General features: G+C 38.3%; 1 protein-coding gene across 2 annotated transcripts; it reads left to right on the top strand.

Moving 5' to 3' along the window:
* The first annotated feature begins 400 nt into the window (after positions 1–400).
* LOC101901137 (protein unzipped) lies at positions 401–19,218 on the top strand. 2 transcript variants are annotated; one of them, XM_005181989.4, is made up of 4 exons: positions 401–1,060; positions 16,384–17,119; positions 17,191–17,540; positions 17,604–19,218. In XM_005181989.4, exons 2-4 carry the CDS (start codon positions 16,384–16,386, stop codon positions 18,006–18,008), a joined length of 1,491 nt encoding a protein of 496 aa, XP_005182046.2. In that variant the 5' UTR covers positions 401–1,060; the 3' UTR covers positions 18,009–19,218. The 2 variants fall into 2 exon arrangements, with proteins under 2 accessions (XP_005182046.2, XP_058979709.1); XM_059123726.1 differs by lacking the exon at positions 401–1,060 and adding an exon at positions 14,126–14,233.
* The last annotated feature ends 3,914 nt before the right edge of the window (positions 19,219–23,132 follow it).

Genomic DNA, 23,132 nt, shown 5'->3' with positions numbered 1-23,132 from the left:
AAAAATTCTCCAAGGTACGAAGAGTGTTTCTGAACATTACCTTCTTTATGAAAACATATATGTGCTAGATTGGCATTGTAAAATATTTAAAAGGGTACAAAGCAGCACTTTGCATTACAACATTTTGCAAATTCTGTGAGGAAAATCGATAATTGTTTCAAAATGAAAATGCCCTACAAATTCCGTCTTGAGTGTTCGATTTTGACCAAAATATGGCTATCTCTTTTCCTCTAATGGTCAACAAGTGGCAAATAATCGATGGCGACCCTAACTGAAATGAGAATATGCTTCTGTCTCCATTATTTATTTGTTTTGTTCTATGCAGGGCTCTACAAATCGATATTATAATAATCGATTTATCAAAGGAAATTAAATCGGTAAAAAAGTGTCATACAAGAAAAAAGTAATAGTAAGTCAACCGCAGAACAAGACGGACGCGCGTCGCGTGATTTGCTTTTTGCTGCCACCATAAGAATGAAAATAGATAACCGACTATTAAAAAAATAAGACAAGTTGTGAAAGATACGTTTAGAGCAAAGCTAATTCGATTCCAATATGAAGTATCGGATGTGTCACAGATAGTTGGCTTTTCAAATCATATCCGTGTGCGCGTTTTAAATTTTTTGTGAAGGACTAGGGATTGTGTCCGTGAGTCCCTGTGAACTGAAGTGCTTGAAGCACATCTACTCTTGAAACGGATTCTTGTAAAATTCTCCCACCTCCCCCCACACGCCTTTTGTTGTTTTTGTTTTGTTTCACGTTGGTCTGCACGCTGAAAGGGATCAACAACAGGAGAAAAGTGGCAAACGAATACGCCATCCATCAGTCGTCGCGCTTCTACGTCAAGTTGTTTGGGAATTCACGGAGCGTAAATTGCAATAGTCATTGGTTGTCGTCGACTAATATATTTTCAATCGCCAATTTGCTGAAATACGGGCTAAAATTGCAGACTCCTCTTTAAGAAGTACATAGTATTACAGGCGCTCGCTGTGGTCGTGATAATTCGGAAAGGATAGTAGCAAATCAGCTGGGACCAGCCAGATAAAGGACCTCGCACAATGTAAGTAGTGTTTTTTTTTATTTCTAAATATGTATCCGGGGAATGTGTAGATGTGCATTTAAAGGATTGGTATGTATGTTCACACGATTGCATTTGAGGCTATACACACCATCCGCGACATTAACCCTATTTACACATACACACTCGCACATCATGCTATCCATTGGAATGTAGAACAATTGCCGAGTTACTATGGAAAACCTAGGACACGTCCAATCCTCCTCAAGTATATTTATATAAGTCTATGATGACATTATAAAGGCATTGTTGGCCATACATATTTATGTGTGTATGTGTGTTTTGTGTGTGTGAATACGGGATTCCCAATCGTTGTAGTTGTGTTTACGACATTAGAGGCTCCTTGAAGACGGCACTAAAAGCTCTTGAGCGAATAAGTCTACGGCAAAAAAGGAACAAAATAAAATAGAAACGACCGAAATGTATTATAGATTCCTTAAGCAATGCGACATTGAGGACCACAAAGCAGTCTGGTGACGTACATGTACGTAGGACATGACTCATCACGTCAGGGACGTCAGTAGATCTAATCTGGGGAAGTATGGGTACGTTTGGGGTTAAAAAAATGTTTACAAAATTTTATTCCTATTAGTCGGAATCTAAAGAACCTTGCTGTTAATGTTTGCGAACGATTTCACAGTCAAGAGGGAAAAGTAGTTCAGCCGACGCCACTGCCATGCGTACGCGGGATGTAGCTACGGCGCCAACGAAAGTAAATAAGACACATAACTACCGCACCAAAATAAGTGGCGCATTGGCTAAGTTTGTGTATGTGAAAGAGGGTGGCAGTGAAGGAAAGGACAAGCTAACCTTCGCATGGTTTAGGGCTTTGTTGGCGAAATTTTTATGACAATGTTGATTTAATGTTCTGGCAGAACTATTGAATGTGTATGTGAGTGTTCGATCATACATACACACACACATTCAAAGTCTTGTGTATCCAGCACGGAGTCGCTCATACATTTGGCGCCTCTGCGAAGACATTGATTGTTCCCATCAATGTCGTTCATTCGCAATAAAAGGGCACTATCACACATATTCAGCAAAGCAGCAAGCACTAGATGTTATTCGTAGTTACTAATACCAAAATTCCATCTCAAGATGCGTATACCGCTTAAACTCCAGAATTGCAATGCTACTCTTACAGCCGATTAGCTTGATTGCCATAGCTCCCGATATATTGTAATAGGACTTGTTAGCACCGTCGAAACGGACAAGTTAGTCGAACCCAACAATAACAATTGGAGTATTATGAACTTTTGTCGATGTTTCAACATCAAAGAATTGGGAGCTACTTCAACCGAAGTAACTAGCTTCTACATTACCAGTAGGCTGAAAATGATGTGCTATTTCTTGGAAAATTACACAGCAAAAAAATAATATTTTCCTCATTACATATCTTCCTCGACGCGGTGTGAGCGCAAACGAAGCAAAAGGTAAAAATGGCGACTGAAGCAACATCTATTTTGTAGGGAAGTTAATAATAAATCGGAAGATTGTGAGTTCAATACCAGCAGCAGATATTTTACTTCACCCGTTACAAAGTGTCGGCAAATAGTTTTTTTTTTGTGGTCAAATAACAACTACTTGTTTCGGTGGACGTGTCCATGTAAAAATAATTGCTCAGCAGGGTGATTTGTAGATAGTTTCGTCTATCATAGGTTTGTTGGGATATATATTGTCTGATACGGCCAAAATACGTGTCTGCTCGGCCTGTTGGTTGGTATGTCAACATAGGTCCACAAAATTATCTCAGAACGATTCTCTTTTTCCGAATATTGACTTTGATGGAATCGAAGCCATCATGGGCATTATTTTCAAAGGAGATGTCGCATCAGCTTTGTCCCGGTTTGTTTCAGACTTCAATATCAATAACTAAGAAAGACTGCATTCTGCCGTTGTAGCGGATGGAAAATGCCATTGAGCCACCCTTGTTACTCTTGTCGGTTGTTGTGTTAAAACGTGCCGCAATCGTGAATATTGTGGATGCTGTGAGTTGCAAAAGAAACAAAACAGGGAATTGGAGGACACCACCACACCACAAAATCACAAACCACCCCTAAGAGGAATTGACAAAACGCAACAACAAAATACTTGAAGCACTAACAACACCAATAGGAAGGACACCAACAAAGCAGTGTGTGAATTCAGTAATGCTGCAGCCGTCGCAGCTGCTCCTGAAACCTACAGGCATCACAGACCAATCCTGTCAATGCCGATGTGTGTATGTACCCGAGCGAAACAATACAAACACCAGGACAAAGAAACAGCCAAAGTATCTAAACATTCGCAGCCAATTAAGAGTAGCAACATCGTCACCGATGATTAATCACAAACCAAAACAAAATCGAAGGTCCGGTATGCAATTGGGGTCCTTAATGGGATCGCACGTGCTGTCAATTTCCCCGAGTACAGAGGGAATATCCCATAACATTCTCGAAATAATCAATAAATGCGTTTGCCTCCAACCGCGATGTGTGCGCTTTGAAGCTCTACACATTCTCCTGCCGTACGACCTTTGCTAAGGCCTTGTCCAGCCAATGACACCTATCACATACCATAACCAACCGGTTATTTCACTATGCCACACTGTCCTGCGCGGGCGAATTACATCATCAATATGTGACTACATAATGAACAGACGACACATTTCGTTGTCAAAGTGGAATCGCTAAGTGCAAAAGATTTCATTTTGAGTGTCAAAATTTTCTGTCGCACAGCACTTGTAATGTTGGTCAGTCAGTGGTACAAAGGTATCTGAAAGACCACCTAAATCGAGGCAAAGCCCTACAAAGACCTACTTAACTCTCCACACAAACGCTATATTCCTCAAGTGCATATCTGACCGACTTTATCGATAATTAATGTGAAATAGGGCAGATCATTCAAGGCATTCAATATTGAATTGAGTTTCCTTGTTTTGTAATCGCAGAAAGTAATGACTTAGATATATATAGATAGAGGGAATTAAAAATCCTCTATTAAACGGTCCCGTACGATGTTATACATTTTGAGGCTTTGACCTAGTTATTAAGCGGAATTTCCTATAATTTAATATTGGAGTTTCATTGAGCACGTCAACTTGGTACAAAAAATTGAAATCGGCTCACGTATTGGCACAGCCCTTAAACACCGGTGCCGGCCGATTATAGGCATTTTATAGGTTTGCAACACATTGAACCACAGCCCCGTTCGAAAGTTCGTCTCACACCCCAATATATCAGTTCACATTTAGATACGTGGACTTGTCGTTTTCCATTGGCGACTCTGAATGTAGATGAATCTATTATACTTAAATGTAGAATTGAATAATTGACTCATTTTGGAAGAAGGCCTCGACGGTCCACGGTTTTGTTTTTATTATAATTTGTTAGTCAATGAATTTTTCATGAGTGCGCGGGATTGGGCACTTTGTGCGCAGTGGCCGGTAATCATTTCAGAAGCCACGGAGCGATGAATTTAAATTTATTTCATTTCAGTCGCGGGCGAGAGGGTAAGCGAGAAGCAAAATCGTAGAATTAAATAACAAAACCTTTTGCATGCATTTGCTTATCTCGACTAGACCAGCCACAAACAACTTTTCGAAGTGTCATGTAAATTTGGTTCATTTTGCAATGCTCGGCGGAAGGATAGCCAGCGAATGAACGGAAGCAGGAGTGATGTGTCGGCTGATATGTTGACACCATTTGTCATTTCGGAAGTAGTGGCGACATCAGTCATCCAATGCAGCACATGTAGATACAACACGACCTGCACTGTATACTGTACAGAACAAACCCTGCTTCTGTTGTCCACCCACCAAACAGAACGTTCAGTTGCAACTAGTCCAAGCATGGCTAAGCCTCGCTGATTTGTAGTTCAAGGTTCGAGGCATGTTCGCGACACAAACCACAAACATATTCGTGGAAGCTAAGTCGTCCACTTCAGTGAATAGACAAATGGAAAAGTGGCATTTGCATAAGCGATTTCAAGTGCAGTTTGCTTTTCTTTTTTCATTCCGCTGTTGCACTATTTTCAATTTGCTCATGTCATTCAGAGAGGCGATTTTACAACAAAACAGTATTAACGATAAGTAATGATTCAACAAAAATGCAATGTCAATTGTTGTCCTTGAAACAATGGAACCAATTGGCTTTACGTGGTTCGGCTTAGAGACGGGATGAAAATGGATCTATTACAGTCGCATCTTACTGCTGCGTTGAACTTACGGTCATGTCAGTGTGAATATTTCACAGCACCTGGCAGCCAACATCATATAACATTGAGTGCGATATCGCTGTACATACGTCACAGCCACAGCGATCAGAACCCAAACCCAAAACTGTCACTATGCTGTGATCACTTTCACATCAGCTAACTTTGACAACCACGTGACTGTGGAATCTTTGCAGCACCGCACAGCACAGCAATATTTTCGCTTTTATTTTTTAAGGCTGTGACTATCCCAGACACTGCACAGCAGTTTTTATTGATTAAACGTATTTCATTATCTGCCAGAGAAGGTGTCACAGTTATATCGGGTTATACGAAAACGTGGACCTTTAAAACCAATTATCTGCCAGAGAAGGAGGTGGCCATAATGAACTCCAAACACCAAGTTTAAGATAATTCTGTTGTAGGGGCAATTTTCTGTCATAGAAAGCAGTACCCACTGCGAACTTTGAAATAATTCTGATGTAAAGGTGGTGCCTACTGCGAACCCTAAATACTATGTTTCAGACAATTCAAAAAATTAAAAAAAAAATTTCTGTCTGAACAGTTAAATGGGGGTTATACCAAATCGTGATCCGTATAGCTCATTTCCATTACGAAAACACATCTGAGTAATAATTTATCAACCTACTTCATTTCGGTCGGAAGCTAGAGTGATTTCCAAAGACGGACAAATAGATGGGCGGACATAGCTAGATCGACATAGAATTGTATGCTGACCAAGAATATATACACTTTGTGGGGACGCAAATGTGTATTTCGAGGTGTTACAAACGGAATGTATACCCTCCATACTGTCGTGGGGGCATACAAATAAAACAGAGCTCCGTACTTGCATTTCGAGGGATATGTTTACTTTACTTGATGTTTGTCCCTGACTGGAGATATTTATTTACATATCCACATTTTATGCGCATTTGTGATGTCAGTTTTTCTGTTATGTAGGATACGGTCGCTATAATCACAATATGACATGTTTATAAAAAATCTACTCTGGAATGTGATGACGACACCTCCAGACTGACATTCTAATTATTTCTCGTGTGCATACACAAGTGTATGTAGGTACTTCAAAACATACATTCGAACATCGATGCTATGGCCTTCCATACGGATATCTTGACGACGCTCTTCGCTATCAAACGATGTCATCATCGTGATGATAAAACCAATGATTCTTCTGGTCGTCATATGCGGCTGCAATAAACATCAATTGGGGGGACAATTGGGGTTTGGCCGCATCTTCTCATTTTCTGCGACTGTCCGTTTTCCGCCGTGCTTTAGTTTTGGTGGTCACAATTTCATTTAATTTAATTTTCTTAGGTGATGTAAAAACCTAAATATTTATATGAAAATTGCCATTTGGATTTGGTAGCGTGTTGCAATTTATATTCATCCGCTAGCTCTGCCAGCCACCCCGCATGCCTTCATTCCTACTGATGCACGGGCGATGGTCTCTGGGCAAGTAACGTTTTGCAATGAGCCAAGTGAAGTGGCACTTGGTTGTCGTTGTCGTCGCCCCATCATCGCTGTCCGTGCATAACTATGACAGCTGTCACTCGCAATTGGATAATTGTTGGTTGGCAAACTACAGCAACAGCAGCAACAACATCAACCGAACCAGAGATTGTGATGCATTTATCTGCGATGCTCCGAGGCGTGACCTTTGCAAGTACTGCTACAGGTTAACAAACTGGAAGAAGGCCTAGTGACACTTCACGTCAGTGATAGCAACAGTCGAAAAAAGTTTAAATATTTTAAATATTTTCATTTGACAAACAGTAATTTCTGCTGTTTGGAATTACGCTTGCGCATGGGAAAGAACGTGCTGACGGCTTCTGTTGGGAATTATCTTTTATCGAATGTCGCTGAGCACTGCAGTGATAAATGCAGCCACCTTTGTCGCCGCAGTTGTTTATTCGCACCACGGCTATGGCCGCAACCAGAGTTTTACGTTGCACTTGGCCAAGGGCATCGCCTAATGAACCCATCGGTGAAGGTGGGACACTTGAACATTGTTTGCTTACCTCGGCTAACTGTGACTGTGTCACAACTCCCTTTAGTGGCCTTCGCGAGCAATTCTAAGTCGGCCGTCCAAAAACGGTTAATCAAGGAAACTCCAGGCGTTGAGTTAGTGCTAGGTATTTGTATATCACATTACATCTTCCCTCGCAATCGAAATCACAAGTCTGTTAGTACCGTGCACTTGGCTTGCATGGAAACGTTTTTTCTGTGCCACTGCATGCAGACTAAGCTTAGCTAAGTATGCGTTTGAAATTGTATCCGATTTCTCGCGAAGCGGGGCTATGTAAAATTGCAAATTAACAGCTAACATTTAGACGAGGTATCATTTAAAGAGAATCAGATTACAAAATATTTAAAGTTCTGTTGTTACAGTTGTTGTTATTGGCATTTGAAATGCTTTGTTTTCTCAAAGACGGAGAGAAGTCGCAATATTCATTAAAGTTTCATCCGTAAATTATCGGACAAGCGTCTGCTGTGTTTATATATCAATCTTGATTAAATGAGACGAACAGCCTTTTGTCCGGTATATTTCTAGAACAGCAAAAGAGATCGAATAGAAGAGTCATGTTGGTCGCAGTCTATTTAAGATCTCCACGCCATTGCATGGAGGTTAGGAGTGTTGTCCCGTGTGTTACCCTGCGTCAATTTAGCTACGAGTTTTCATTCTGGGTTCATGATGGTCGTAATCTCTTTCCACAAAAAATGACGAGTATGGATCGAATTTTCATCATACATCCCTATTTTGAATATTTTCAAGGTTTTTGTGTCTCCAATATTACTCGAATATAAAATTTGTAAGTACCGATCTGTATTTTCATGATTTTTTTAAGAAGATTACATTAATATACGTGAAATTCCCCATTGGACTAAAATACATATGCGTCACTCAGTTAGCTTAGTTTATGTATGAACATGTATTAACCCTGCATCGCATTAACATTATTTTATATCGATACAGGGTAGCAATTGTAGGTGGATGCACCCTTTATACCCTACACCATCTAGAGGTAAGTCCATTTATTGTCCGATTGAGATGAAATTTTTCGAACAATATTTGTTTGGCTTAAGGACGAAATTGGTGATAATCGGATCAGATTTAGATATAGCTGCCATGTATCTTCAACCGATTTCGGGTGAATTGAATACTTGCACATCCAACTGAATTCAGTTTTGTAGCAGGTACATGAAATTTGAAAATCGGTTCAAAAATAGATATAGCTCCTATATATATGCTTCATTCGATTTGGTGTTTAAGTCCCTCACATTCGTAATATGCATTCGACAAAAATGATATTTAATACAGCTCAGAAATGATTGCCCTAAAGTTTGTCAAGATCGGGTCTGATTTGGATATAGCTCCCATATATATCTTCAACCGATTTCGGGTTAATTGTGCACTAAGTGGCCAACATCAGTCCAAAAGTACTTAAGTTTGGTATATCTGACCGAATTCAGTCTAAAATTCGAATTCGGTGGAAATCGGTTAAGATATAGCTATAGCTCCCATATATATGTTTCATTCGATTTGGTGTTTAAGTCCCTCATATTCATAGTATGCATTCGACGACAATGATATTTGGTACCAGATATTTTATAGAGTTCGGAAAATACTTTGCAAAATTTTATCGAGATCGGCTAGGATATGGATATAGCTCCAATACATATACTTAATCCGATTTCAGGTTTATTGTGCAAATAATGGCTAATATCAGCCCAAATGGAGTACGTACGTTTCCATTTTGTGGAACTCGGCACAGATATATATTTGTTCAATATAATCCTTCTCTATGTGATATTATGCACTCTGTAGCGATGCTATTTGGTATAAACGATTAAAATGTATCCTTCAAATTTAGTGAACATCGATTCAGAATTGGATATGCCTCCCATACATTAGCTCCCTCTGAAACCAAATTTTAACTCTAAAGCCAAAAGTTTATAGGTGATATGACCTACTTCAAATAAATTGTTTTTACGGGAGCTCTACTAAATATGCATAGAGGTTTAGAGTATCATATAGTCGGCCCCGCCCGACTTGTGACTCTTCCTTACTGGTTTTATTCTAAGGAGTGGGAATTGGGAGAGGTTTAACAGTCCATAGCTAAATTGCGGGATACTGAATTTTTTTCTTTGAATTTTCTGATATGTTTTATGTTTTGCATTTAAATGGTTAATTGCGTATTAGCAAGTAACATAGACCCAACGAATGTTATTCTCTGACTCGAAGATCAATCCGACTGATATCTAGAAGGAAAATGAAGTTGCAACCAACACTGCAAAGCAGAAAAATTAAAAACCCAATGGACTTTAATTTCTCCTTTCGAACTCAAGTATTCACAGACCTTCGACCCAGCCAGTAACTGAAAATGTGACAGTCATCACCCGAACTCTGCTCTTCTAACCATACATTCCAAAACAAGTATTTCTATCAATCCAAAAACTTATGGGAGATCATACGATCCATGGTAGACGTTTTCTGTGTTTGTGTGTGTGTCTGAGTAAATATAACCCTACAACTGGAGAAAGTGTGTAAATGATGCAAAGATTGTGGTCCGCGACATGGGATGTGTTTCAACTTCAGCAATTGCCACAAACAATTGCCCCGGCACCTCTCACACGAAGTGCTCTTTCCGTCTCTGCAATTCGTTTCAAAGAGCGGCCAACGTTGATGTTAAAAGATAATAAAAAGTCAAACCACAAAACATATCTGTTAAATACGATTTGCAAACCAAGCCGGTGACGCCAGACGAGGCTGCGAAGGCTTTTGGATGAGATCGCTATTTAAAGTAAATCGGAGTTGACTTCAGAGTTCGAAGAAGGCATGATAAAGGATATATTTGGGTACAAATTCACAGTAGAATTGTATCCAGAATTGCAGATTCGTATCTTTTTAGAAGAAGTTATTTTGGAGGACCTCCTATCCAAAAATAGTGGATTTTTCAGCGAATATTTTAAGATTTTGTAAGAATATTTTTTGAGACAGTTGAGATGCATATAAAAAAATGACATTTTGGTAGTGGTAGGTTATGTTCTCACGAACAATTGCCAATATTGTCATAAAAATTCTTTCGAATTTAAGTATCAGGTTTATACTTCCAATATTAATCAATTATTTGATATGGATCCTTTAGAATGATATATGTATTCGTATTCTCGGCATTCCTATTGTTTCAGGTTCAATATTAAACTAAAATATTATTTCCATAAAATTTCGCCCGAAGAAAATGTTTTAATGTCGGGGGATTCTCTCTTCCCGGGGGATTCTCTCTTCAGTGTCAGTCCCGGATTTAAAATAGCATCCATATAACGGACGACTTCGATCATTTGCACTTTGAAGGTCCAATATTAAGATCAGGGTTAAATAGGCGGAATGAATAAGTCATACGGCCATATCCCATCCTTAAAACGCGTATGAATATGAAAACCCATTTTTCTCAAAAACGACATAAATGCACACAAGTATTTTTATATCAAATATATATTTTTTTATATAAAATGAATACTTTTCTTTTTTTAAATATAGCATTTTCAGATTAAATGAAACCTTTTGCAATTGAAATGAAACTTTTTGCAGCGGAAATGAAACCTTTTGCAGTGGATTTATAAAAGGAAAAATAACAAAACATTTTTATTTTTAGTAGGTTTAAAATTAAATCAACTAATTATAACTAATATATAGTTAAAGAGGAATTTTTATTGCAATATTTTTATAATATTGTTTCTTAAATTTTCAGCTTCCATAAAACGTAAGTGTAGATGCAGAAAGATTAAAAAAAGTTTTCAAAGTCTTTCCTCCAAAAGACCTGATATCTTTTTATAACCTCTTTCATGGAAAGAAGGGTATATTAAATTTGTCATTCCGTTTGAAACACTTCTAAATATTCCTCGTAGTATTGAAATCACGATATTGAGATGAGATTTGATGAAGAGCTTTAAAAATTGGCACAACATTGTATTGTGTCTAGGGTGTTTGGTATTGAAAATGATAACGGGATGTTTCAGTAAGACATTATATTGTGTACGCGATAGAGCGAACCATTCAGATAGCAAGACTGCTCTATCTCCACAAACAATAAAGCAGTCTGTCCATACCTATAAAGACCAAAATTTGTTTAAATCTCTCTTTTTAGCGTTAAGCATTTGGAATTTAATAATACGGTAATATTGTATATCAAATCAAAAAAGTACCATTTGTTTTACAATAATTGAAAGTTTAAGTAATAATATAAAAATATAGATATAAATAATCAATAAAAATTCCTCTTTAACTATGTATTAGTTATATTTAATTTTAAACCAACTAAAAATAAAAATGTTTTGTTATTTTTCCTTCTATAAATCTAAAAGTTTCATTTGATTTGCAAAAAGTTTAATTTCCACTGCAAAAGGTTTCATTTCGGCTGCAATAGGTTTCATTTCCACTGCAAAAGGTTTCATTTAATCTGAAAATGCTATATGTTTTTTATAGTTATATACCTTGCCGATTTTTAAAATGCAAGTGTGGATTATGAAAAAGTGACGATTTTTCGTCAAAGTTTATTGGCAGCCCTGATCGAAGCCGTTTTTGGTACGACCAAAGTTTACGCCTTTTCTACTCGTTTTTAATAACTTTAAGAAAATATAACTCATTGTAGAAAACCTCCAAATAAACCTCCTTTTCCATTGTTTCTTCCAAAATCTGGCGTTTACTAACATCTCTCCTCTATATAAGCGCTTGTTCGGGGAATGCAGCAGAAGCTGGTACTGCTTCAAATTCTGGCTGCAGATATACACTGCACCAGCATCTGATTTGCCCGCATTTTGTCATAAATCAAGTTTAGGTCACAACAAAAATAAAAACGTCCCAATCTACATCGACGGGGAATACGTAATTGGGTAAGGTCGCAGAAGATCAGCGTTGTGGTCCCCCGAATTGAAACTTTTCTTCGTAAATGACACAACAATCATAATTAGGAAAACCCAGAGGAAGAATAATGGAGGTTATTCCAAATGCCGAAGAAGATAAAGAGGGTGAGCGTTCCTTCGAGATCAACGCATGAACTTTCTTGTTCTCTGATATTAAGTGTCGACTGTCGAGTGAATTTAAGATTCGATCATCCACATTTCCTCTCTTTCACATGAAATTTAATGGTAGAGTGTTATGTCGGCTTGTTGAATATAATGTAGTTCGTCTCTGACGTATCTACAACTATGCCCGGCCTGGATGCTCATTCAATTGGAATTTTCTTAAACTTTGACACAAATGATGTAAGAATAACCACCATTAACAAGCACGGCTTAGTGGACTGTGCGAGTCACTACGAGTCACTTGAGGAAGAAAAGCGGGAAAGAGCAACAAACGAATGCCACCATCAATTAAACATAATTTCTGGTACATAAAAGTTAATTGAAATTAAATATGACATTTACATTATACGCCGAATAACTTGAGTACCGAATTACACGACTGAGAACAGATGTGTGTACAAATTTTAGAACAGATTATACATGCATACATACAATCGCATGTTTTCTACACGCAGCCAAAAGCACGAAATTATCAAATTTATGAATTGGGCTCTGGATGATAAAATTCAAGGGGTGAATGTTAAAATTGCTGAAAATCTTCGGCTTGGGGCTATGCTGGTGCATAGCGCAAGACTTCACAGGCGATGTGAAGCAGGCTACCCCATCCGACGCAACGAAAGTAGCAGATCAAAGGGTACTCGAATCTGTGAGAGACTGTCTCGATTTGTAACTTCTGAATGGTGTACATTTTAATGTGAACACCTGACTGAGGCTGTGGTGACAAACATCAAATAATGGAAACTAAAGTGGAAATGAAAGCCTTTTGGTCCGATGATGATTATGGATTTTTTTGATTGCCTGCACTTAAACCGGCTATTCCCAGTCACTTCGATTTTTCGTTGCGGTCTGGTAATTTAGTTGCTGGGGTCTTTCAATTACCTCGTGTACAAACTAAAAGTTCACTGATTTCAGCAGCCGATTGATTTACCAGCCACAAAACACACTGGTTTCGGGCATACTTGTGGTCGGAAATACGCAGGCAGAGGCAAAACCGCAAAATACCTTAAAAATGTTCAGATCTTCTCTGCCCGCCCGCGACTCTAAAATCGGTGCTCAGCGATTTTGCCAGTGGAGCGGTGGAAGCAGCTGTAAACTTGAATACAAAAAATAATTGTAATGGGACGGAGATTACTAATTTACACCCTAAAGATGTAAAACGCTTGTGTATAGATGCTTACAGATATGCCTAGATACAGTTGCCGACATGACGTAATTTACCTTGAATCGTGTTATAAAAGAGACCGATCCAATTTCTAACTGGCGAGTGGAACCTACAAAGTCGGTTGTTTGTTTGTCTAGCCTTATGAAGTCATTCAACTCCACTCGACAGTATTTAGGTATGCGGCTTCTAATGGCCACAGTACATTTTTAAAGTCTCGTTAACGAAAGTAGTTCAGGCGAATCTCGTGGTGGCCAAGAGCAACTAGTTGGATTTTATTAGCGCAATTTATGTTTGCTTATTCTTCTTCTCGTTCCTCCTATGTACTGGCCAGAAAGCCCGAAAATTTCACAGAGAACTAGAAACATATATATATACTATGTTTACATTTATTGTTTGTTGTTTTTGTTTTGTTTTGTGTTCGACGAATCTAACATCCACAAAATACAGCGCTTCTGTCCATCTGATATTTAATTTTATTATTTCAAAAACCCGTTTGCGTTCAACCGATCGACCATTGTTGGCATTCTTCTATGTGTGTATGTGTACTCTGTACGTACATGTGGATATGGTAATAATGCATATTATTTATAAATTACGAATATTTAACAAAACAATTGGGAGGACGCATTCCACCGCTGAGGGCTGTTTTTTCATTCCGCAAAGAGTGTGGTGTTCGCCTAACTTGCACTGTAAGTTCTTCCAGCTATTTTGACCACATCTGAGGAAAGTATTCAACAGCACGTCGTACTGCCAAGTATGAGTTAACAAAAAAAAAAACAAAGTTGAGCTTTTTGGAAAGGTAAAACTCCCCTTCCCCTCAACGAGCCACGATCAAGTTTTTGTTTTGACCAACTATTCCACCAACGTTATGTGTCTAAAACCGGTTTGGAAAGAGCATCAAAGTGTAGCACGTGTTCCGATGTTCCAGAGTTGCCAACGAAGCAGTACTTCGGATGATAAAAGCATGGCACAATAAGAGGGTAGAATTAATCCGTGAATCTTAACCTTCTGCTAAAACACAAGTGCTCGCTCTCTTTTTAGGGGAAATGTGACAAAATGGTCGGACGGCATTTGGGCAAAACAACTAAAGATGAAATTGCAATTTGTTATAACTTCAGGTTAGTCGATTCCCAATAAGAATTTGCTCTCTCAATTATCGTATTCAGATGGTAGCTTTGCAATACCACCTTTTGAGTGTAACATGGCTGAGAACTCTACGTCTGTGTCTGTTTACTCTTCGAGACCGGTCGATGTTTGTAAACAAAAAGACACGACGCGCTGGCTGGAAATTTATGGCACACATTGATCGTGACACCCGGCAGTAGTTAAGCATCGATTGAATTTAAGTGCGCCGTGAAATTTGGAGATGTGGTCGTCATCATAGGTTTCATGTTAATTCCAATGGTCGTCCATTTGCCTCAGTGTTAGTGTAATTGTCTGTAGCGGTTGATACAATTTGTGTAAATGTACACGCTACATGTGTATGAAAACAAGTCATATGATAAAGATTCGAGGTCGTCAAATACTTAGGCCGCATAGAAAACTTGTTATTTCAGCTTTTGTAGGCACTCCATGAAGTTCGTGCTACAAGGTCCATGTGCGAACCAATGGGGACTGGTGTTACAGGTCAGAAGGGGGATGAGATGTCTATTCATGGTAGCCGACCTCTAGCCTAGAAAATTTGGTATTGAAAGTTCGTAATGGGTAGTAAAGCCTATTACAAAAAATGCGTATGTAGGTCCACATCTTCGTATTGCCGACATATAACGGTACCTCCTTTCATTCGGCATTTTGATTATATTAGCGACATTTTTCACCGGAATCGTTTTAAATTTCATATTTTCGTAGCAGGTTCCACTTAAACGATACTTTTCTGCTGTTTTTTAAATTTACAACCGAAGAAAAATAACTCAATATGCCTCAGGACCAAATACCATCGCATTGGCGGAGGTATTTGTATGCTGCATTTGGTATGTCGTATCAAATATCATTGCTATAGGGTGCATATTATGTCTTTGACAAGATTTAAAGAAGTGGGCAGAATGGTTCCATGAAGTTCGTGCTACAAGGTCCATGTGCGAACCAATGGGGACTGGTGTTACAGGTCAGAAGGGGGATGAGATGTCTATTCATGGTAGCCGACCTCTAGCCTAGAAAATTTGGTATTGAAAGTTCGTAATGGGTAGTAAAGCCTATTACAAAAAATGCGTATGTAGGTCCACATCTTCGTATTGCCGACATATAACGGTACCTCCTTTCATTCGGCATTTTGATTATATTAGCGACATTTTTCACCGGAATCGTTTTAAATTTCATATTTTCGTAACAGTTTTCACTTAAACGATACTTTTCTGCTGTTTTTTAAATTTCCAACCGAAGAAAAATAACTCAATATGCCTCAGGACCAAATACCATCGCATTGGCGGAGGTATTTGTATGCTGCATTTGGTATGTCGTATCAAATATCAATGCTATAGGGTGCATATTATGTCTTTGACGAGATTTAAAGAATTGGGCAGAATGGCAAATTGCCGAAATGTCGAAAACGTCAATTGAATGTTTCGGTGTGTTGTTTTTGTTTTTAATTTACGTACGTTGTACGTTGACACCACACATTCGTGACAAGTAGCAGTGGCCAAAATCGGCGCTAGTGTTTCTTTGTGTGGCACTCACTATGAGCTATAACCGTCAATGTCTTTTGCATGGCCACAACATCATGCAAAATTTTGTAACTTTAGGGTATTTTTTTCTCGCAAGTGTATGTATGTACTTCGAAATTGTATCTACGTCTAGACTGTATGAGTCTATGACTTGAAATAATGAATTTGGCTTTTTTTAGATGAATGTCAATCGACAGCCACCTGGTCGCCGAACGACCGCTATGTCAATACTTTTGCGGCTAATGCTAACTGGGCTGATGGGCATCCCATGTATTGAGGCGGCCGTTCATCCTGTTCTGACGTATAAAAACACATCCACAGCATTGGGACAACTTGTAACGTCCAGCACACTGGTATGGGAAACCTATGATGCGAAGAACAGCAATCAGCTGCAGTACGCGGTCGAGGGTGGAAAATACATTAGCGAGGAGGAACACTACCCCATCTATGTGTGTCGGGTGACAATCGAGGGAGTGACGACCAGCGGTCATACGGAGAAGATACAACAGTCACATGTGTGTGTAGCGGCCCACTATAAAAATAAGAAGTACGAGCACTTTGATGTCCTGATAAACAAGGGCCATTTGGGGAAAGTATCGTGGAAGCAATGGCGGAAGTTTAATCTGGGCGTGCCTGTGGGCGCCATACGTATCGGCGAAGATTCCTATATTGCCAGACACAAGTCAACTCAACAGCAGAACGTGCAAGAGGGCGAGGTGTTCCAGGGGGCCGACTACAATTTGGGGCGCTTAGATCCCGCCGGTTTGGGCAAAATTAAAGCTATGGAATCGGATCGTGAAAAGGACTACGACGAAGGCGAAGTTTTGGTCGAGACCGAACCGTTCCGCTATGAACTTCGCGACATTCGCCTGGACCAAATTCGAATGGACACTAGGGATAATGTGACCGAACTGGGTAAGAACAATTTTTATGTCGTCACAAAATATTCGGGCCTTAATTAATCCGTTCTTTTTTAACGGTTTCAGCCTCCGGTATACTGGCCAACAAAATTGACAAGTATATTCTTGTGGAGACGGTGTTGTCATATGACTATGATTATGTACAGTATTGGGGTTCTCATGAGGGTGTGGCACGTGGATTACCCACCAAGGTGTATGAGAAGGACTCGTCCAGCTCTACAGAAATCTATTGGGGCTTAAAATACAGCGAAAAACGCGTGGAAACCAAATCCGTGCAAACAAAGTTGTGGCCAGGCACAGCTATCAACGTAACCCTGAAAGGGAATTATGTGACCTTGGAAGCACCCTACTCAGCCAAATTGTATGCATTCTATGCCGGCAGTGAGGACAGCATATCGAGAAAAATACTATCAGAGGTAAGTCGGTTTGTTAGAATGTCTATTTATGCTATAAGACATTGGTCTCTATCGGTTTTGCAGGTTCGTAAATCGTACTTGAAGGATGTCAAGCTAGAGTTTAGTCCGGTGTATTGGATAGAAAATGGAACATTTGTGCCAACAACCACCACAACATCGACCACTTCCACCACAACGCATGCCACCACAACAGCTGGTAATCCAACACCCATCCACGAACCGCCAGTAGTGCTGATGAAGGATCTAAGTGATACGAATTCGGCGGCTGGCTCTTTGGAATCTTCCATGTTAGATTCCCCGGCCAGCAATGAGATACCCCATGACAAACCAGATAATCTCGCTGAACATCATCCAAAGCCCGCCATGACTGGCATTGATTTGCCACACAATTCAGCTGCTTCAACGTCGCTAGCACAAGCGTTGGCGTATATCGTATGCTTTATAATCTCCGTAAATCTGGGTATTTAGATTAAGTCTGTTGTCGCGCTTTCACTCTCTAACATTAGAATATGAATTGGACGACTTCCCAGTCCGATCAATGCTAGGTTTGTCTTGATTTAAAACTGTAAAGACGTGATGTCAAATAATGAGGAAAAGCAGCGGGGAGGGATCATTTTCAGTCATTAATCTTCATCCCTGCTCTCAACACATTCCCAGGTCCAATCACACTCACACACACTATTAATTTAATTTAGGATAGCATTAACATATTATTTTTCTTGTTGTTGTACCTGTTGTAGACCCATTGTATCTGCGTAGCTGTAGCCAACAGAGATTGGTTAACAAATCGCGTACGATGGGTAATGAGGAAGCAAATAATTGAATGAAATGCGAAGCAAAGGAACCGTAGACGCCGATATTATTGTATTTCTCTCCAGTCTCAACGATGAATAATCGCATCGATAGCAGTTAAACTCACATCCTTATGCAGAGATTCTATCTGATTTATGCCCGTTTTCGATCCTGTGTTTCTATTTAACGAACAAAAAAAAAAAAAAAATCCGACAAAATACCAACTGTCAAAGTGGAATCACTCCCTGCAATTCTGATACAAAGTGACGAACAATCAATCGCCCCACATTTTGATATTTCAAATTTATTTTCATGTGGTCCAAACATAACGATAATACTGTTAGGCAGGCGCGTAAAAATAAGCTAGAGTTAAATTAGAATGTTAAAAGCAAGCCGTTCCAAGCATACAAACATGCATACAAATGTATATTCGAATGCTACACTTTGTCCAAACCGGAAGATGCCTTGGCGTGTTATATGCAGAGTCTGGCTGGGCGTAGAATCAGATGTACCGTATGGAACCGTAAAAACACAGACCAAAATAACGATACGAAATAGCCACAATTTGTTAGTTTTACTCGTACTCGAAACATTCCCAAAAAATATTTTTACAAAATGAAAACGATTCTTTTATAGCTTTTAAGCGATTTACGACATTTTTGCAAAAGACAAAAATCAAAATTATAATTGTAAAATAATAAAACACTAATGAATGGTATATATACATACATAAATATACATATTAATATAAATTATAATACAATAAATTTACATAACTTATTTAATATTGTACGTAACTACTAGAGCTTGAGTTTTAATTTCTTAAAAGAGATTTCAATTTGATGCTTTACTTGTAAAAATAAACACATTCATACGTTTTTTACAATGGTATTTTCTTTATTTCGTCTGCAAACCTGTTATAGGATATTCCCATAGATATCGGCATTAGAAATAGCGAAATAATGCAACAATAAAACAGCACCTTTGAATACGGCCGGATATTACAAATTATCCCAGCGAATAAAAGTAACTAACTTTAGAGATTCGGAGCGGTATACCTAAATATGCCATCTGCACTTATAAAATGTGATGTAAGAATCCGATTGTCTTAAAATTTTACACATCCCAATATGCAGTTAGCGTTTTCAAAAAACAATATAGTGGCTGGTGCCGTTATATAAAATTGTATATTATATATTGTAGAGCCCATTATGAAGTACAATTACCAAATTCACACAAGTCTATTAGAAAATGTGACTTAAATCGTCAAAATACCGCATATCCGGAGGGACCGTTATATGTGCGCTATTGGAAAACTCTTCTGCCACCGGATCTGGAACCCATTACTATATTTTTTATAGGTTGTAGTTCCCATTAATATCTTCCAATACGAGTTTTGAAATAATTCTGATCTATGATGTTGCTTAAATGATCAAAATACCGAATATTGAGATGTACCGTTATATGGAAGCTATGCGAAAACGTGGAACGCCAAGACCCAAATACACATGTATACAAAATTGTAGCCTCCTATCTCAATTCGTTCGAAAGATAGCGTGATTCCAAGAGACAGACGGGCATCTCCAAATCGACTTAGAAGTTTACGCTGATGAAGAATATAAAACATTTGTTGGGTCTGACATTAGTATTTCGAAGAGTTACAAACGGAATGCTAAAGTATATATGCACTCCATAGTATGGTGGAGGGTATAAAAAATGAAAAGGTCCGAATATTTTTTATCTATGTGATTCTGCTCTTTATATATATATATATATATATATATATATATATATATATATATATATATATATATATATATATATATATATATATATATATATATATATATATATATATATATATATATATATATATATATATATATATAAATTGTAGCCTCCTATCTCAATTCGTTCGAAAGATAGCGTGATTCCAAGAGACAGACGGGCATCTCCAAATCGACTTAGAAGTTTACGCTGATGAAGAATATAAAACATTTGTTGGGTCTGACATTAGTATTTCGAAGAGTTACAAACGGAATGCTAAAGTATATATGCACTCCATAGTATGGTGGAGGGTATAAAAAATGAAAAGGTCCGAATATTTTTTATCTATGTGATTCTGCTCTTTATATATATATATATATATATATATATATATATATATATATATATATATTTTTTTTTTTTTTTTTTTTTTTATACCCTCCACCATCCTCCCGATATTCGGTATTTTGACTATTATAGCGGAATTGTTTCAAATTTGGTGTTTGTCATTATGAGTACTACAGCCTATGAAAAATATTGTATATGCACGTCCACGTCTTCGTACAGCACCCATATAACGGTACCTCTCGATAGTCGATATTTTGAGGATTTCAGCAACATCATTCACCGGAATCGATTCAAATTTCGTACTGGAAGTTCCTAATGCATACTACAGCCTATGACAACAATGTTTTGTATGCAGGTCCAAGTCTTCGTATAGCCCCCATATAACGATACCTTCCGATATTCGGTATTTTGATGATTTCAGCAATATTATTCACCGGAATTGTTTCAAATTTCCTACTGAAAGATCCTAATGGGTACTACAACCTAAGACACAAAATTGTCTGTGCTGGTCCACGTCTTCGGTACCTCCCGATACTCCGTATTTTCATGATTTTTGCGACATTATTCACGTAATTGTAAAAAAATTCCGTATTTGAAGTTCGTAATGGGCACTTGTTTTAATTAGATAAATTACTGAAAGAATTCAACTGCAGCTTTATGTGGCATAGGAGCACCCTGGCTTATGTGCATCTATTCTTCTCATCAGACGTAGTGCTATGAAATTGTGGGTGACAGAGTATAATGCTCGAGTGGAAATACAGAACAGCGATGTCGTCGCACTAGCTGAATATCAAGCAGCTAGCTCGTGTTAATTGTAACGCAGAACATGTTAATTTGGTTTTGAAAAACGACAAAGCCGAGTTCTGTTGAACGATTTCAGACAATAGAAACGGCGGACGTCGTTCGCTTTACACTGTCATTGGGAAATCAAACCGGTTTTTTCAAATACAAACAGAATATTCATAAATGATGAACAAACATCAGGCGTTGATGCATTCATTTCTGTAAGGGTATGACATAACCAACAAAGTATCTGTAGTATCTGTATACATTCATACATCGGTTAAAAAGTATATGAGTTATTGCAGGTTCTCCGGACAACAGCAAACTGTACATACTTACGTACGTATAATAAAAGTATGATTGTAATAGACTCGGAAAAATCATCCGTTGCGTTTCGAAATTGACGATTGACATAGGGCAGCAGCTGAATATTATGGTAGCAACTTTGTTGTTGAAGTACGGTGTGGTACAGCGTTGTATTCATTTGGCTGTTACAGTCGGTTGAGATTTTGAAATTGTACAAACTACCGAGATTTAGCTGGACACATGTTATCATTTATACAAGGCAGCTGCAAGTGCGGACTTTTTCTGTGGAACTACATAATGGAACCCAGCAAAAACTTGGAAGCCCTATGAACCGAATAACCCATTAAAATGTCTTGTTAAAAACTGGTTTCTGCCTCGCCAGAAGGTTGAAAATAACGGCTAACAAAAACATAAAAGATACAAAGCGAAGAAACTTAAATTTGTCACTAATCGAATTCGAGACTCGAGACGTAGAAAAAGAAAAGAATATACGATATTTTGTTGATGTTTGGTACATACAGTTGAGGGAACGTTGATTCTAAAAATAAAACAAATTCTTTTTTCTGTAAATTCGTACTAAATGGTATTAATGCGGAAAGTGACAAATATTACGCAAAAATACTAAGTCCACATCCCAGATATTAAACGATCAGCTACTGCAAATATGTTTGCGTTTTACATTTCAGGCAACCCACCATAAGGAGTGGAGAGGAGCAAGTAACTACACAATACGATGTAAGTTGTGACTTCGATCCCAAACAGCAAATATGATTTTTTGACACATTCGGAAAAAAGTTCAGAAAAGGGAAAAATCTAAACGTTACTTGCTATTTTGATATTGAATCGATTTCGAGACAACAACTCCATCTTTAGGTAAGACATATTTCAGGCCGTAGGCAGAATTTCAAAATAACTCAGTTGAGATAGAATATTACACATTTTCAGCTCTAGTCTGTATTTGCTTGCTATGACATGTCAATGTTAAAGTACGGACATAGGATGCCTTTGTGCCTAAATGTACTTGATAAAGTTGATCTTTTAAAACCCATGTAGAACTCCGGCTTGGGAATACAACCGAAGATATCAGTTCAGATATATCCGAAAACTCGGAGTGATTTAGATAGGCGAGAGTGTTGAAAAAACGTCATTGCAGGAGAACGTTTTGGTATAGCACTATATAATTGAACCTCCCGATGTTTGTGATTAGGTATTCCGAATTCTTTATGGATTTTCAACAAATTACCAGAAAATTTGCAGTTAGATCCCGTGCCATAAGGATTTCATAACATCCATGCGATGGGGCGCAAAGGGGGCCGGGCCCGCTGATGTTGGTATTGTATAGAAACATACGTCTTTGTTTGGAGTTTTCCAACATTTTTATATTTTCCGTTTCATTGATTTAAAGAGCCTTTAGAGTGTATGTCTATGTGTGTGTGTGTGTGTGTGTGTAGTATCGTCGTCAGAGCATGTTTGCAACACTCATTCATTTATCCTAGAGGGACCTTCTAAGCGCCCAAATACAACTACCGATACATAAATTATGTATTCATGTGTTTATATATTTGTGTATGCGCGTTCCAGCTACCCAGACACGTT

This window comes from Musca domestica, unplaced genomic scaffold (assembly GCF_030504385.1).
Source record: "Musca domestica strain aabys unplaced genomic scaffold, Musca_domestica.polishedcontigs.V.1.1 25, whole genome shotgun sequence".
Lineage (NCBI taxonomy): Eukaryota > Metazoa > Arthropoda > Insecta > Diptera > Muscidae > Musca > Musca domestica.
The sequence above is the reverse complement of the archived record's forward strand: the minus strand, read 5'-3'. Positions and strand labels throughout refer to the sequence as shown.